Raw genomic sequence first — 17,195 nt, forward strand, 5'->3', positions numbered from 1 at the left:
GTGTAGGCTAGGCAGACCTTGAACTTTGACTTGCCCTCTCAGCCTCCCCAGCAGTTGGAATTACAGGCCTATCACCAATCCCAGCTCTGAGCTGGGTTCTTAGTTCATCTTGAGTTATCACCTTGGGCAAGTTACTTAATGTCTGTAAGCCTGGGCCTCCTAACTAAGAGATAGTTCCAGTCTTGCAGCAGTTATGTGGAGTCTCTGGCCTGGGGCAGTCCCTGCTTTATATAGCAGGCACTCACCAAGAGGGTCTGTGCTGCTTCCTTAGAAATTTAGAGTTGGGAACATGCGATTCCTTGTGTATTCCTGTGATCATTAACACACCTTCTCTAGGTCGCTGTTACAATGCCACTTCATTAGAGTGACACTTTGTCAGCTGTGTATGGATGTCATTTGTTCTTTGTTTGCTTCCTTGTTTGTTTTGGTGACAGGGCCTCACTATGTAGCCCTGGCTGGCCTCAGAACTCAGTGATCTGCCTGCCTTTGTCTCCTTAGTGCTGAGATTAAAGGAGTGGACCATTGGGGCTGAAGATATGGCTCAGTGGTTAAGAACACTGCTCTTGCAGGGGGCTAGGATTCAATTGCTAGCAGCCACACATCTGTAAAATAGGTCCAGGGGACCCAACACCCTCACACAGACATACATATACAGGCAGAACACGAATGCATATAAAATAAATATAAAAGTAAGTATATGCCATCACCCAGAGCTATGTGGGTGTTTTGCCTGCATGTATGTATGTGTATTACATGCATGCCTGGTGCCTGTGGAGGCCAGACCAGAACATCAGATGCCCAGAAACCAGAGTTAGAGGTGGTTGTAAGTCTCTGTACCTTGATTCTCTGCAAGAGTAGCTAGGGCTTTTAACCTCTGAACCATCTCCCCAGTACCTGCAAGTATCTTCTGCTCTATATTTGCTTATTTTCTTGCCCCAGGCGAGTATCATGTACTGCTTACTGACACTTGGTTAACACTTAGAGCAGTGGCCCTGGTATTGCTGGATAATTAAATGACTATATCCCTGTCTGAAGATGAGGACCCTGTTGCTCAGAGATTTGAGTCTCTGGGCTGCCTCAGGGCCATTTGGCTAGTTAACGGGCTTCGGTTTCATTCTGTAGTGTATATCCCGCTACAGCAGTGGGTATTATATAGTAGGTGTTCCATCAGGCTGCTAGTGGCAGCTGTGCCAAGGCTCCAAATACCTATCCTTGTTCCATTTACTTTCCCTTCAGATCCGAAAGGCTGCTCAGCACGGAGTGTGCTCAGTTCTCAAGGGCAGTGACTTCATGTTTGGTGAAAAGGCCCCCGCCCATCATCCTGCTGCCGTCTCCACTGCCAAGTTCTGCATCCAGGAGATTGAGAAGTCTGGAGGTGAGGCAGCTAGGTCCAAGGGGAGGTGGAGGGGAAGTGGGAGTAGGATAGGAGGATTAGGAGTAAAACTCCTCTTTGTCTGCCAGGTTCCAGAGAGGCCACCACCACACTGCATATGCTAACACTGCTGAAGGACATGCTGCCCTGCTTCCCGGAAGGCCTGGTCAAGAGCTGCAGTGAGACTCTGCTTCGGGTCATGACCTTGAACCATGTGGTAAGGGCTAGACACAGGAAGAAGGGGAACTCAGTGAGTGAGTGGGGCCAGGCTTCCTGATAGGTCTTTAATCCCCGCTGCTAGGAGGCCAGGGCTCTCTGTCCTGACCCCACTTTCACCATAAGCCAAAGACACGACAGTGCACCATCCACGCCTGCTCATCTAAAGGCTGTGTGCAAGCTGACGTCAGATTCTTCTGCGTGCGTCTGTGCGTGCGTGGTCACAGAGCTGCTTTAGGGAGTCGACCCTCTTCCATCTTTAGGACTCTCTTCCACCCTTACATGGGTTTTAGAGAACACGCTCAGGCTGTTAGACTTGGGCGGCAAGCACTTTGCCTGTTGAGCCCTAATTGAAGTGTCTTTGGGATTTCGTACAGGGCCTTTGTGCATTAGATAAGGCTATAGCACTGAGCTGTGTCTCAGTCCCTACCTCCTTTGAAGTTTTTTGTTGGTTGCCATGTCTTACCTAGAGTGACAGTCTTAAGGGTGTCTGGGAGTCTAGGAGATCTGTAGGCTCCAAGCAGCTCATGTGACGGAGCGGGGGCTGGGAGCTCCAGGGCAGCTGTGGACTTTGTGTCTCCTTGCTAAATCTGTGTGTCTCCTGCAGCTTGTGACAGCCTGTGCCATGCAGGCCTTCCATAACCTCTTCCATGCCAAGCCCAGCCCTAGCACCCTGTCAGCAGAACTCAACGCCCAGATCATCACGGTGAGGCCTGATGTTGCGGGAGGGTAGACTTCATCGCTAGGGTGCCAACTCTGCTGTCTTCTACAGCAGTGAGGTTGCTTGGGCTAATCAGTCCTAGTGGGCACTTTCCCCAACCAGGATAATTCCACTTTGCAAATGCACAGATCACTGGTGGGCTCCAGGAGCTGTGTATCTGGGGACCCTCGTTCAGCCGCATCCAAGGAGCGCCTTTGGAGACAGAATAGCCAAGCCTGCAGACAGGAGAGAGACCACTGAGAGTGCATCAGTGGTCATGGGAGATAGGCACGGACTCCTGATCTAGTTAACACTTGAAAGGATTTCAGCTTAAGTGGGCTTCTAAACTCAGATATCTGTGGGTAGACTTCCAGAGGGGGACATACATCTTCCCAAAATTGTTTATGAAATATACAGTGAAGTGGGTTACTGCTGACTGAGACTCTGTTGTGCATTTCTGTCTCACCTCTAGGCACTATATGACTACGTGCCCAGTGAGAATGATTTACAGCCCCTGCTGGCCTGGCTTAAGGTCATGGAGAAAGCCCACATCAACCTGGTCAGGTAGGGATGGTGGAAGTCAGTCTAGGGTCTCCCTTTAGGTTTCTTGCTGTTCAGTCAGATGCAGGGGACATGAGCCAGAGCTGGAGAGCCATTCAGTACCAAGGCCTGTGTTGTGTGGGTGAGAACCTGCTCTTAGGAAAGCAAGGGTGCGCAGCACGGCCGTTCTGTACAGTTCCTTCCTCATTGGAGCAGCGACTTGCCAGCTTTGAGCAACAAGACAGAGGACAGCCAGCGCCTTCTGGGCTGGAGGCAGCTTAGAGCCTGATTCTCAGCTTGCTCTGTGCTTTTTGGTGAAGGGGACATTGTTTTCTTTTTTATGGAAGGAGACTCTTAGGAGTCAGTTCTCTCCTTCCATCATTGAATTCCAGGGATTGAGCTCAGGTCGTCAGACTTGGTCGCAAGCACCTTTACCCCTGAGCCATCTCAGCTGGATTCTTTGTTTTCTTTAGTTGTTGGATTTGTTTGTTTGTTTTTATTTGTTTGTTTGGTTGGTTTGGAAGATGTTTATATAGCTCTGACTAGCTATATAGACAAAGCTGTCCTGAACTCACAAATATCTATATCCCTCTGCCTCCTGAGTGCTGGCATTAAACTCATGTACTGACATGCCTGGCCCGGCCTGCTTCAGCTTCCTAACTTCTGGGATTACAATTGTGAGCCATCATGCCCAATCTTGGTGTGATCTTTATTTGTTAATTTTAATTTGTGTGTGTGTTTGTGTGTATTTATGTGCAAGTGTGATGTGTGTGAGTTCATAGGTGTTGAGTTACTGGTACACACATGCCACAGTAAGAGCACTTTGTATGAAAGCCCTCTTTCTTGTATGAAACACGGTCACTTTATTGTTTGCTGTGGCATATGCCAGGCTGACTGGCCGCAAGTTGCCAGGGACCCTCCTGTTGCCCGGGACCCTCCTGTTCCACCTCCTGTCTTGCTGAAGACGTGCTGGCATCAGTACCGTGCTCAGCTTTGTGAGGGTTTGAGGGATTCAAACAGAGACACTCATGCTCAAATTGTAAGTAGCTCACTGAGCCCCTCCACAGCCCAGGTGTTATTTCATGTTGTGTGTATGTGTGTGTTGTGTGTGGTATGCGTGTGCCATGGCATGCACATCTAAATCAGGAGGAAACTCTCAGGAGTGGGTGTCTCCTTTACTGGCTAGCCTCCAGAGATCACTCCAGGCTTAGTGGCCAGGGGTGAGGAGACCCCTTACCACAGAGCAATCTTACTGACCCTCGGGTATGATGCTTTTTGTTTTTATGTTTTGGGTTCAGATGGCCTGGGTGCGTGAGTCCCTCTCACTCTGCCCCACTGTGTGGCCTTATGTGTCTCAGCTTTGTCATCTGCAGAGTGGAAAGTGGACTTAGTAATGGCTGCAAGGTTGGAGCGAAATGTCTGTTATGTCAGTAGTTGGTGTGGAGCGTCGTGAGCACGTTAGCAGTGTTTTATTATCTTGTTTGTATATTATGGTAAAAACTCTTGGGGCTGGTGAGATGGCTCAGTGGGTAAGAGCACCCGACTGCTCTTCCAAAGGTCCAGAGTTCAAATCCCAGCAACCACATGGTGGCTCACAACCATCCGCAACGAGATCTGGCGCCCTCTTCTGGAATGTCTGAAGACAGCTACAGTGTACTTACATATAATAAATAAATAAATCTTTAAAAAAAAAAAAAAAACTCTTGATTTGGCTCTGGAAAGTGTGAGGGGCAAGAAAGAGGGGGGTGTTAAGGAAGACAAGCTCCCACTGTGCGCCAAGCTCCTTAGAGGCAGTCTAAGTAAACCTAAACCCTATGTCTTGTTACTTTAAGGACAGTGCTTTTTTGAAATGGCCTTCCAGGGGGACCTGGAGGGACCCTGCAGGCCAATAGATGTTTTCACCTGAGTTCTGGTGGCTCAGGTCTCTGCGACTCAGGGCCAGGTTCCACAGAAACGTTTTGTCTTGACAGGTTGCAGCGAGACCTGGGGCTAGGCCATCTTGCTCGATTTTTTGGAACCGCAGTGACCTGTCTTCTCTCCCCTCATTCACAAGTGGTGGCGGCTGCTACCCAGACTCTCAAGGTATTTCCGCCTGCTAAACCCTGCTGTGCCTGCCGTTTTGTCTCCCAGGCCACCTTAGCTGCCCAGCTTTGTACTGGGGGGAGCTTCTCACTGTGGGAGACAGGCTTTTAGAACTTGGAAAAGCAGCTGTGTGGGAGGGTGAGTGGGACTGGGGGTATACCTTGGACTAGACGGCCTGGCCTCTCTTTGTAGGAGATCCTGAAGGAGTGTGTGGCTCCACACATTGCTGACATTGGCTCTGTGACCTCTTCAGCCTCAGGTCCTCCCCAGTACATCACCAAGATGTTCAGGTGAGAGTGTGGTGGGGACCCTTTTGGAAGTCTCTAGCTCCGTTTACCACTTTGGATAGTGTACCCAGGACCAGGTGCTTCGTAGAAAGGAGTAAGTGCCAGGCATCTGCCTGAGTGAGCAGCTCCTGCCAATGGCTGTGCTGTGTTTCAGAGGCACTTAGGAGAGGTGCTGGCTCCGTGATGGAGGAGTGTGACTCATGGAGCCCTGCCTCTGAGCTTCTAGATCCTGGAGCTGGCTTTGAATCCAGCTCTGTTGCTTGTAAACCCAAGGCATCTGGAACAATCTCCTCTGCCTCTTGAGGCCTTTGAGTCCTCCTCTGTGGGAGAGCAGCCCCAGGCATGTATGTAGCTAGCCATTCAGGAAACAGAACCTGTTGACCCTTGTGCTAGGAGACTGGTATTAACACCTCTCACAGCTGGAAGAGGTCATCTTGATCGGAAAAGGCTGACCATGGAGTCTGCTGGGTTATCCTCAACATCTGTGAGGACCCTTTCACAGACATGGCCACAGTGTGCCAAGCAATCTGTGGAAAGGGGAGGGTCCTGGGTGTATTTCCTGGGTCTGCTTGTTCTATCTGGTGCTCTGGGGACTAAAAGGCAGGAACAGAGGACGGTACTGTTCCTGTATAGCCAGTGGGACGTATGAGGAGCCCTCAAGGAATAATGAGGACTCATGACCTCAGCTGCCCGTGGCCCAAACACTGCTGCTTATTGGTCCTTTCTACCTAAAGTCCTCAGGGCCTCAGATACTGTGGGGGAGATGGGACCAGCCAAGTATACGCAGGAAGACTTTTCCTCTCTGCTCAGGCCACCTGTTCTCAGCCACCCACCCCTCCAGGTCAGGTAGAGAATGCATGGGACAGCATAGTACCCAGGCTGAGGAGTCCAGTGCAGTGACTGGCAGGTGGTTTCATGTCTCTGAGCCTCGGTTTCCTCATCTGAAAATGGGGCATATTACTACATCATATGTTTCTTTCTCTTCAGTCAGTAGGACTGTGTAACTAAAAGCATGTTTATGCATTAACTCTCTGCTTTGTCCTCCTGGGACCCTCCTCTTACAAGCTAGTGGGGTCTGTGGCTCACAGTACCAGCTCGTGTTATTTCCTGGGATGGTGGGACTGTGGCCCTGACTGTCCTGTTCCTTGGCAGGGCAGTGGAAGAGGGCCTCACATACAAATTTCATGCGGCCTGGAGCTCTGTGCTGCAGCTCCTGGGTGTCTTCTTTGAAGCTTGTGGAAAGCAGGCCCATCCTGTGATGAAGAAGGTGAGCTGGTGGCTCCTGGCGCCAGGGCACTGGTGGCACTTGGGTCCTTGGTCTGAGGGCTTTTAGCCAGGAAGAACATGTCTATACTCTACGTCCCCGCCCCCCATGTTGACAGTGCCTATAGCAGGTGCTCCAGGTGACCAGTGTGGGAAAAGCAAGCAGGGTGGGTGGATAGGAACTACCATACTAGCCCAGTTCCCTAGGTTGAAGGTGATTTAGAATCCTGTGGGGCCCTGGCTCTGTTAATTATTTTCAAATATATATCTGTCTCTGTCTGTCGGTCTGTCTGTCCTTGATGTGCATTGGTGTTTTGCTTACATGTATGAGTGTGTCAGATCAGAGGGAGCTGGAGTTACAGATGGTTGTGAGCTGCTATGTGGGTGCTAGATATTGAACCCCCATCCTCTAGAAAAACAGCCATGTTCTTGACTGCTGAGCCATCTTTCCAGGCCTCCTTTTAAACCTTTTTTTTTCTTTTCTTTTTTTTTTTTTTTTTGGTTTTTTGAGACAGGGTTTCTCTGTGTAGCCCTGGCTGTCCTGGAACTCACTCTGGAGACCAGGCTGGCCTGGAACTCAGAAATTCGCCTGCCTCTGCCTCCCAAGTGCTGGAATTAAAGGCGTGTGCCACCACCGCCCGGCTTTTTAAACCTTTTTAAAGGTTTATTTATTTATATTATGAGAGTTTTGATCTGCATGTATATATGTATATGCATACACACACACACACACACACACACATATGCCTGATGCCCTGGGAGATGAGAAAGGAGAGGGGGTCTTAGATTTCTTGGAATTAGAACTACAGATGGTTGTGAGCCACTATATTGGTACTGAGAACTAAATCCCAGCCCTCCGCAGAGCAGCAGTGCTCTTAACTGCTGAGCCATTTCTCCAGCCTCTCAAATTTCAATCCTGTAAATACTGTGTAACCAGAGAGTACAGTGTTGATATTTTAAACAGCCTTAGATCTCAGGGTTTCTCCAGCCCAGGGTAGCTGGTGGATTAGCTCCTGGGTCTTTCTCATTTCTTCTCATTGCTTTCTGGTTCGGCTAGGTTGGGGCTAGAGGACTGGCAAACCAGGCAAGGCTATGAGAAGCAAGGTTGGTTTGGTACTGAGGGAACTGGAGAGTGCTCCTCTGCCCCCTCAGTACGAGCCACAGTTGGCTCTAGGCCAGCCTCGGTCACATCTTCCCATTCTTTAAGATAATTGGAATTTACCTTTGTATGTGAAATTTTATATCTCTTCATGTTGAATGAAACTGACCTTTTAAAGGTCCTGGGCCTTAGGAAGGGATTGGACACACCAGTGATTCAGTTGGATCATTAGTATGTATCGCTGTGGGCTTCATCTGTGTCCAGAATCTGGTTCCATCCTTTGGAGTGAAACCTAGCCAGGTCTGGACCTTGGATCCCTTCTCTGAAATCTGGGTCTGTAATAAAACTATTAGGGAGTAAAGAGCCTTTTGATAAGTCAGCGACTGACTGGTCCCTGGTCAGCAGAAAGATTGCATGATTTTTGTCGTATGCCAGAGCTTACAGGCAGACCTGGACCGTGCTAGGCAATTGCTCTGCTGCAGTGTTAAACCCTGGCCCCGCCATCACGTCTCTCTGTACCCTCTTTGTTCCAGTGCCTCCAGTCCCTGTGTGACCTGCGCCTCTCTCCTCACTTCCCCCACACAGCAGCCCTGGACCAGGCTGTGGGGGCTGCAGTGACCAGCATGGGTCCCGAGGTGGTGTTGCAGGCCGTGCCCTTGGAAATCGATGGCTCTGAGTGAGTGTGGCCCTGCTTGGCTTCAGGAGACGCATGCAGCTTGCTCTGTTCTAGGAAGGGTGTCCACTAAATGGTCTACACAGAGGGACCTTCAGTCTGGTTCTGCCGCCTCTTCTCACTGAGCCCTTCCCACAGGGAGACTCTGGATTTCCCACGGAGCTGGCTGCTGCCTGTCATCCGGGATCATGTTCGGGAAACCCGGCTTGGTTTCTTCACCACTTACTTCTTGCCCTTGGCCAACACTCTTAAGACAAAAGGTATGGAGCCCTTGGCTGTGTGCAGTCTGAGACCCCTCCTCCCCACATCTAGGAGTCCCGGTTGAACAGAAAGACTGAGTCTACCATAAACATTTGACAGTACTCTTCTGAGAAGTGTACAGCTGGCCAGCAAGGGCTCCCTGGGGAGCCTCCACCCCCTGGGTCTTGAAGCCTACTTGAGTCAAAGGAAAGAATTCAGTTCTTCTTTGTCATGGTGTCCCTTTAGGTAGATTTTATTTATTTATTTATTTATTTATAAAGATTTATTTTATTATATGTAAGTACACTGTAGCTGTCTTCAGACACTCCAGAAGATCTTATTACAGATGGTTGTGAGCCACCATGTGGTTGCTGGGAATTGAACTCAGGACCTTCGGAAGAGCAGCCATCTCTCCAGCCCCAGATTTTTATTTTTTAATTTTGTGGTTTATATGTATACAGCTGACATCTGTATCCCAAGGTCCTGTGTTACAGATTGAGTCAACTACAGAGATGATTCTCTAACTACTATTGTATAACAGTCCTTCACGTAGCATTTGATAAGACATCTAGAAGTGATGTAATGACTAGCGGAAAGAGTGTGTGTACCATTTTCTATACAAGAGACTTAACCATTTGGAGTTTCCTTTCTAAGGGGATCCTATACCCAGTCCCTCATGGATACTGAGGAAGCCCTCTATAGACTTTGATAAACCTACAGATGGATTTACAGGTGTATATATACATGTATATGTATATGGGTTCAAACTCATGGAGATCTGCCTCCCCTTACCTCCTGAGTGCTGAGACTGAAGGCATGCACCACCATGCCCTGCCACATCTTTGGTTTGCAAACAACAAGGTTTTTAAGGATATTAAAATGATTATTGCCAGGAGGTAGTGGCACACGTCTTTAATCCCAGCACTCAGGAGGCAGAAGCAGTTGGATCTCTGTGAGTTTGAGGCCAGCCTGGTCTATAGAGTAAGTTCCAGGACAGCCAGGGCTACACAAAGAAATCCTGTCTTGAAAAAAAAAAAGGTTTATTAATAATTTATTTGCTAATGGTATTTTGTTTTGTTGAGACCAGGTTTCATGTAGCCCATGCTGGCTTCACACCCAAGGTCGTTGAAGTGCTTACTGCTTCAGCCTCCTGAGTACTTGGATTGCAGCCCTTAGTCCCTCTGCCTATTCCAATGCTCATTTTAGCTATATTTTGTTCAGTCACTTTTTTTTTTTTATTACGTGTTTTCCTCAATTACATTTCCAATGCTATCCCAAAAGTCCCCCATACCCTCCCCCCACTCCCCTACCCACCCATTCCTACCTTTTGGCTCTGGCGTTCCCCTGTACTGGGGCATATAAAGTTTGCAAGTCCAATGGGCTTCTCTTTCCAATGATGGCTGACTTGGCCATCTTTTGATACATATGCAGCTAGAGTCAAGCACTCCGGGGTATTGGTTAGTTCATAATGTTGTTCCACCTATAGGATTGCAGATCCCTTTAGCTCCTTGGGTATTTTCTCTAGCTCCTCCATTGGGGGCCCTGTGATCCATCCAATAGCTGTCTGTGAGCTTCCACTTATGTGTTTGCTAGGCCCCAGTTGTTAAATCTTAAAAGAAAAAAAAATTTTTTAAAAAAGGAATATACAGGAAACATTTAAACAGAAAGGTAAAAAACACCCAAAGAGAATTATTCTAAAATGTTACTGTAGTTTCCTTTTTTTTTTTTTCCAAAAGATTTGTTTATTATTATATGTGACTACACTGTAGTTGACCTCAGACACACCAGAAGAGGGCGTCAGATCTCATTATGGGTGGTTGTGAGCCACCATGTGGTTGCTGGGATTTGAACTCAGGACCTTCAGAAGAGCAGTGAGTGCTCTTACCCACTGAGCCATCTCACCAGTCCCTGTCGTTTTCTTTTTTGATGTATTTTACTAAATTGGAATGATAACTCGTGTGTTAGTAATTTTACATAAAACATACTTTTACACATCCTTTCTTATGGCTGCGGCTATAGCTCAGTGTTAAGGTGTGAGCCTCTGAGTTCAATCCTCAGTACTGCAAAGTGGTTTTTTTCCTTGTTAATAAAAACTTAGCCTCGCAGTAGCAGTGCGTGTGTTTAATCACAGCACTCGGGAGACAGAGGCAGGCAGACCTCCGAGTTTGAGGCCAGCCTGGTCTACAGAGTGAATTACAAGTCAGCCAAGGAACGCTAGATAGAGAAACCCTATCTCGAAAAAACAGGAAAGAAGTCTTTTTATTGGCAAATAACTACATGAGCTGGGCAGTGGTGGCGGACTTGGGAGGCAGAGGCAGGCAGATTTCTGAGTTCCGAGGCCACCCTGGTCTACAGAGTGAGTTCCAGGACAGCCAGGGCTACACAGAGAAACCCTGTCTTGAAAAAACCAAAACCAAAACCAAAACAAAACAAAAAAAACAGAAAAACCTAAAAAAATGGGACTCATCCGCGACTCTGTAAGCACTGGGATGTTGGTCTGTTTTCTCAAGACAGGGTCTCATTTAGCCTTGACTTAGATAAGTAGTTGAGGATGACCTTGAACTTCTGAGCCTCCTGAGTGCTGGGATCATAGGTATCAACTGTAATGCCTATATTCATAGACTTGTTTTCATTGTTAGAATAATTAATGTTACTACTATTAATTGGGGGGTGTATTACCTATATTTGTATCCTTATTGTAGGCCTTTGGTTTTAGTAAAATGAGGCCGATAGGCCAAGAGGCTATCTTGGGTCACACCATGTCTTTGTCACACCCTCCAGCAATGGACCTGGCTCAGGCAGGCAGCACAGTGGAGTCGAAGATTTATGATACGCTCCAGTGGCAGGTGAGGGTCAGCTGGGGAGGGACGAGGGAAGGAGCATGCAGGCTACAAGTCACAGTTTAATTCCTAAATTCCTCCCTCGCAGATCTGGACCCTCCTGCCTGGGTTCTGCACAAGGCCCACAGATGTGGCTGCCTCCTTCAAAGGCCTGGCACGGACTCTGGGCACAGCTATCAGTGAACGCCCAGACCTGAGGGTCACTGTGTGCCAGGCCCTACGCACCCTCATCACTAAGGGCTGTGAGGCAGGTAAGTGTGGAAGCTACTGAGAAGATGCCCTGGGGTGCTAGCCTGCTGTGGGCTCCAGGAGGCTAATATTAGTCCTTGCCTCACACCTCTCACCGAAGGGTGAGATCTGTGGATTGTGCAATCAGTGTTGAACCCGGAGACTTCTTGTTCTGTGTGCCCTAGCCTCAGCCTCTACTGGCAGAAGGTCTATTCTTGTGGCTTTTAAATCCTGCCCTGGAGTCCTCTAAAAAGATGTGACTACTGAGTTACTATTACCTCTGTCCCTTCAATGCAAACTTGGGTCCTCTTGCCAGAGGCTGACCGTGCTGAAGTGAGCCGATTTGCCAAAAACTTCCTGCCAATCCTCTTCAACCTGTATGGGCAGCCTGTTGCAGCTGGAGAGGCGGCAGCCCCTCGCCGTGCTGTGCTGGAAACCATCAAAACTTACCTCACCATAACTGAGGCTCAGGTCAGTGCCGGGCCTTGGAAAGGTCAAGATTCCACCTCCAGGCGCTAGAGCTGGACCGGGGACTTTACACAGCAGTTGTAGCTGGGCTGGGGGACCTAAACCATGGGTACCAACTCAGGAACCTGCTGCTATGGTCACTCTTTGTTTCTTTCTCCATTGGGACTGTTAGTTGGTGAATGGCTTCCTGGAAAAAGCCACCGAGAAGGTTCTCGATCCTGCCAGCTCTGATTTCACCAGGTAGGTGTTCCGGGCTTCCTCACTTGAGCTTGGTAGCCAAAGGGTACCTAGCAGAGCCTTTGGATTCACTCTAGAAGTCTTGAGATATGTTCTAACTGTTCTGAGAGGTCTGATTAGTTCATTATTACTGAAGAATGGAAAGAGGATGGACCCCAAAGATAAATACATGGATTCAATCCCAGCTCCATCCCTTCCCATCTGGTGTGGCTTTAGACCAGTTACACACATACTCTGCCTCTAAGCCCTCATCTGTAGAGTATGTGTAATAACAATCCCTGTCACATGGCTTTTTGAGGACAGAGAGAGCTAGCTGTGTAGAGCACCTGGTGCTCTGAGTGTTCCCTGAGTAGCTACCTTGCTTGCTTACCATTCGCAAATGCCTCTGGGATTGGGAGGCAGGGGCTGGGCCCAGCCCTGAGTAAAAACAGCTTCTGTCCTTCTCTCGTCCTCTAAGCCCCTCCTGTTTGTCACTCTGGCAGATTGTCTGTCCTGGACCTGGTTGTGGCTTTGGCTCCTTACTCGGATGAAGCTGCCATCAGTAAGCTATACTCTACCATCCGGCCCTACCTTGAGGTGAGCTCTTCTCATCCCCATCCATGCTCCGTGCCCAGATCTCCCCCTGGCTACTCCCACAGTGGTTTCCCTTAGGGTTTCTCCCTGCCCATCTGTCACTAGGATGTACAGCTGTGCTCTAGCCTGTGCCAAGGTGTGTCTTGTAGAACAAAGGCCACACTCTTTTCCTGTTGCCATTCTAGGCCTGCCCCAGCCTTCAGCCCTCCCATTCTGCCTTCTTTCCACCTTTGACCAACTGTAGCCTCATCAGACTGTTCTTTGAGATAGATACCCATATATCTTAAACAGGCCTTGAACTTCCTCTGTATTGAAAGCTGGCCTGGAACTCCTCATCCTCCTGCCTCTGTCTCACAAGTGCTGTGATTACAGGTTTACACCTCCGCACCTAGCCTTTATTAGAGAGTCCTAGATAAGTCTTTTATTTTTACCTCTTTTTAAAAGTTTTATTTCATGTGTCATGTGTGTGTTAAGCTGAGGGTGGGTGAGAGTCTGAGGACAGTTTTGTAGACTCGGTTTTCTCCTTGCGCCTTCTGTGGGTTCCCAGGGTTGAGCTCAGGTTGTCAGGCTCATACGTAAGTACCCGGTCAGCACATTGACCGACTGAGCCACTTTATGGGGCGTTGGTTTTTCTTCTCTCTCTTTTCTCTTTTCTTTTTTCTTTTTCCTTTTTTTTTCCTGGATGCACCCAGGTTCTCCTGGATGCTGGGCATGCCCTCTGAGCCACACCCCCAAGATCTAGTTTAGAGCTGGCCTGCCTATGCCTTTGCTCATTCTCACTGCCCTGTCAAAAATGCTTACAGTGTGCAGTGTTCAGCCCAGCAGCACCCTCCTGAGGACCAGTCCCCCTGCTCCCCGCCAGTTTGTATAGTAGCTAGAGGAAGATGTGTGCAGGCGGACACAGATGTCAGGGCAGGCTGGGATGAGCTGGAGAGGCCTGGGAACTCCTTCAGCTTAGAGGAGAACGCGATAGAGAGTGCCAGGTCTATCCCCCTAGCTTATTCTGATGCCTGCTGCCCAGGCTTGGGTGTCTGCTATTTATTACTTTTATTTTCTTAGATTTGATTCTATTTTATGTGTGTTTTGCCTGCATTGTGTGCCTGGTGTCACATAGATGAGAAGAGGGTAGCAGCTCCCCTGAAGGTTGTGGTCTGAAAGTGGAGTTACAGACAGTTGTTAGATGTCATGTGGGTTCTGAGAATGGAAGTGGGTCCTTTAAAAGAACAAGTACTTTGAATCACTGAACCCTGGCCTCAGCCCCCTTATCTGTTATTTAGTGGTGGTGAGAATGGTTTGGAAATCCAGTCTGGCTTTGTCCCTGAAGCTATGGCTCCTGTTTCCAGACTAGCTTTTCTCTGAATCCTCTCTAGTAGATGCTTGGGGAATGTCACAGGATGGAGTGAAACCCAGTCCCCTTCCTTATTATCTCTGCATCTCATTTGCCCTCTCAGAGCAAAGTCCACGGTGTACAGAAGAAGGCCTACCGCGTGCTGGAGGAGGTGTGTGCCAGTTCTCAGGGCCCGGCGGCCCGCTTCGTGCAGAGCCACCTGGATGATCTGAAGAAGACGCTGCTGGACTCGCTTCGGAGCACATCCTCACCTGCTAAAAGGGTAAGGGCTCCGGCTGCCTGGTCTGCAAGCGAGGGAGGGCGTCAACAGGCACACCCAGGGGTCGGGGTGACACTGGAGGACCCCGGTGTTGTTGTTGTGCCCACAGCCCCGTTTGAAGTGCCTCATACATATTGTGAAGAAGCTGTCGGCTGAGCATGAGGAGTTCATAGCTGCCCTCATCCCAGAGGTGAGGGGTTGTGGAGGGTGTGGATTTTGCGGTCTCTTAGTGTGGATTCCAAGAGACGGCCGAGGAGGGAGGACTGTAGGTAACAGTGGGAGCACACGCTCCCTTCACTGCCTAGTGCGTGTGTAGGCGTGAAGAGCTCACCCAGGCTGCCCCTCAGTTCCATGTCCTGACAAAGGCTGTTTTGCCAGGTGATCCTGTGCACCAAGGAGGTGTCAGTGGGTGCAAGGAAGAGTGCGTTCACCTTGCTGGTGGAGATGGGCCACGCTTTCCTGCGATTTGGCTCCAGCCAGGAAGGTGAGACTGGGCTGTGGGCTGAGAGCTGGGGTGGACAAACTGCCTTGGCCCAGAGAAGTCTTTTTTTTTTTTTTTTTTTTTTTGGTTTTTCGAGACAGGGTTTCTGTGTGTAGCCCTGGCTATCCTGGAACTCACTTTGTAGACCAGGTGCCTCCCAAGTGCTGGGATTAAAGGCGTGCGCCACCATGCCCGGTGAGAGAAGAGTCTTAAAGCCTCTGTCCAGTCTTTTTTTTTTTTTTTTTTTTAAAGATTTATTTTATTAATATATGTAAGTACACTGTAGCTGTCTTCAGACATTCCAGAAGAGGAAGTCAGATCTTGTTGCAGATGGTTGTGAGCCACCATGTGGTTGCTGGGATTTGAACTCTGGACCTTCGGAAGAGCAGTCGGGTGCTCTTACCCACTGAGCCATCTCACCAGCCCCCCTCTGTCCAGTCTTAGGGAAAAGGTGGAGGGAACGCCTTATCTTGTTCTGCCTGTGGCTTTGAGTGGACTGCACTGAAGGCCAATAGTGCCCATCCCTGAGCACCCTGTCTTCTAGTAACTGTCCCACTCTCTGTCCTCAGATGCTCTGCAGCGGTACCTTGTCCTCATCTATCCTGGCCTTCTGGGTGCAGTCACCACAGTCAGCTGCAGCATTTTGGCTCTGACCCACCTCTTGTTTGAGTTCAAAGGTAAGTGTTTGCCTGAGGGGTGCTGTCATGGTAAAGAGTGCTCCAGACGTCAGCACAGGGTGATGCCAGACTGGGGAAAAGCATCAGGATGCAGCAAACAGACCCAGAAGCCGGCCCTGTCTGCTTCCTAGTCTCTTCCCACAACATACTCCCTTCATCCTTACATTCGCACCACCCATCAGCTTTAGGCCCCAGTGTCCTGGGACTTTTGTCAGATTGGTCAGAAAGAGGGTTGACCTGTCCTTGTGTCTTAGTTCTGGTCCCTCCTCTTACCAACCACACCGGACTTTGAGCATCTTTACTAACCTCTCAGAACCCCTGCTAGTCTCTAAGATGGAAGATGCATGGATACTCCATGGGTGGTGTTCAAGCTGTTAGACCCAGAAAGGCCCTGAGAACATCTGACCCGTGGGTGGTCTTGGGTTTGAGGGGCTCTGGTATCTGACAGCAGCCCCTGTGCACAGGGCTGATGGGGACCAGCACAGTGGAGCAGCTCCTGGAGAACGTGTGCCTGCTGCTGGCCTCTCGAACTCGTGATGTGGTCAAGTCTGCACTAGGCTTCATCAAGGTGGCCGTGGTGGTCATGGACGTGGTGCACCTTGCTAAGCATGTGCAGCTAGTGGTGAGGCTCCATTGTGTTCACTGGGGGGCAAGTATGGACTCTGTGGGAGGGACTCTGGGCATATTAGTTCAGAATGTTTTCACTACTGCTCTGAGCAGCAGAACGACATTACAGAGCCCTAGAGGGGCTTGTAGGAGAGTGCTGGCTGACTAACAAGGCACAATGCTCATAGTGTCTCTTATTACCCTATGTCCCAGACCAAAGGCCAAGGGACAGGGCTTCTCCCATGTTGTACAGATAGAGAAGCAGGCAGGTACTTATTTTCAAGGTCTAGTCTCAAGACTGTGCTCGCTCTTTGTAGGGTCACTCTCCCCATTCCTGCCAGGGCACAGCAGAGCTGAAAGTTAGGGACTCTGGACTTCTAAGCCACACTCCCTGCAAGCTGGAATAGCTTGCTAATGGTTTCCACTTCCAGCTGGCAGAGTCACATGGCCCTCAGATCTCTTTTGCATATCTTTTCTGAGGCAAACCTTAGTTTCCAGGAAGGAAGCAGGGATAGATATTCTCCAGAAGCTGTCAGCCTCACTGGGAACCAAAGGCTTAAGGCAAGGCTAGGGTGGAGATCTACTGGATCTCTTTATATTTAGCACTTCCCGAATCCCACTAAAGGGTATGTGGGGACCTTGTTCTCTGCCCCCACTGCAGGCAGACCTTACAGATAATAAGGTTTGCCACTCCCATGTGTCATCATCTGGGCCTGGATGAGCACAACTGCATGATAGAAAGGAAACATGTGACTTCAGGATGCTGGGTCGTAGCTGGCAAAGTGGAATGAGTGGATTAAGTGGGGCCTCTATGGCCACTTGGCAGTCAGGTGAGCCTGTATTGGTATAGGTTTCTGTCCCATCAAGTTGCTGTGAAAGAACCCTGGGAAGGACACATGGAGGGTGTTCAGTTGTCACCTCGGAAGGGTAATCCCAGCTGTGGTGTGAAAGGGCATAGAGGAAAGATGGGATTCCAGAGTAAGGAAACGGAGTTGAGCCAGGGAAG

General features: G+C 49.3%; 1 protein-coding gene across 1 annotated transcript in view; it reads left to right on the top strand.

Annotated features, from left to right (window-relative positions):
• Positions 1 to 17,195, top strand: part of Rrp12 (ribosomal RNA processing 12 homolog) — a 36,113-nt gene that overhangs the window by 7,539 nt on the left and 11,379 nt on the right. Inside the window, exons 7-25 of the mRNA XM_021152097.3 lie at positions 1,237 to 1,375; positions 1,462 to 1,589; positions 2,196 to 2,294; positions 2,761 to 2,852; positions 4,799 to 4,910; positions 5,103 to 5,200; positions 6,350 to 6,464; positions 8,093 to 8,235; positions 8,371 to 8,492; positions 11,254 to 11,318; positions 11,401 to 11,563; positions 11,857 to 12,011; positions 12,181 to 12,248; positions 12,728 to 12,821; positions 14,270 to 14,428; positions 14,535 to 14,615; positions 14,804 to 14,909; positions 15,476 to 15,583; positions 16,048 to 16,205. Coding sequence (XP_021007756.1) covers positions 1,237 to 1,375; positions 1,462 to 1,589; positions 2,196 to 2,294; positions 2,761 to 2,852; positions 4,799 to 4,910; positions 5,103 to 5,200; positions 6,350 to 6,464; positions 8,093 to 8,235; positions 8,371 to 8,492; positions 11,254 to 11,318; positions 11,401 to 11,563; positions 11,857 to 12,011; positions 12,181 to 12,248; positions 12,728 to 12,821; positions 14,270 to 14,428; positions 14,535 to 14,615; positions 14,804 to 14,909; positions 15,476 to 15,583; positions 16,048 to 16,205 — 2,205 coding nt within the window. The remainder of the gene's footprint in view (positions 1 to 1,236; positions 1,376 to 1,461; positions 1,590 to 2,195; positions 2,295 to 2,760; positions 2,853 to 4,798; positions 4,911 to 5,102; positions 5,201 to 6,349; positions 6,465 to 8,092; positions 8,236 to 8,370; positions 8,493 to 11,253; positions 11,319 to 11,400; positions 11,564 to 11,856; positions 12,012 to 12,180; positions 12,249 to 12,727; positions 12,822 to 14,269; positions 14,429 to 14,534; positions 14,616 to 14,803; positions 14,910 to 15,475; positions 15,584 to 16,047; positions 16,206 to 17,195) is intronic.

The sequence above is a fragment of the Mus caroli genome, unplaced genomic scaffold (assembly GCF_978045245.1).
Source record: "Mus caroli unplaced genomic scaffold, Mus_caroli_1 scaffold_20, whole genome shotgun sequence".
NCBI lineage: Eukaryota > Metazoa > Chordata > Mammalia > Rodentia > Muridae > Mus > Mus caroli.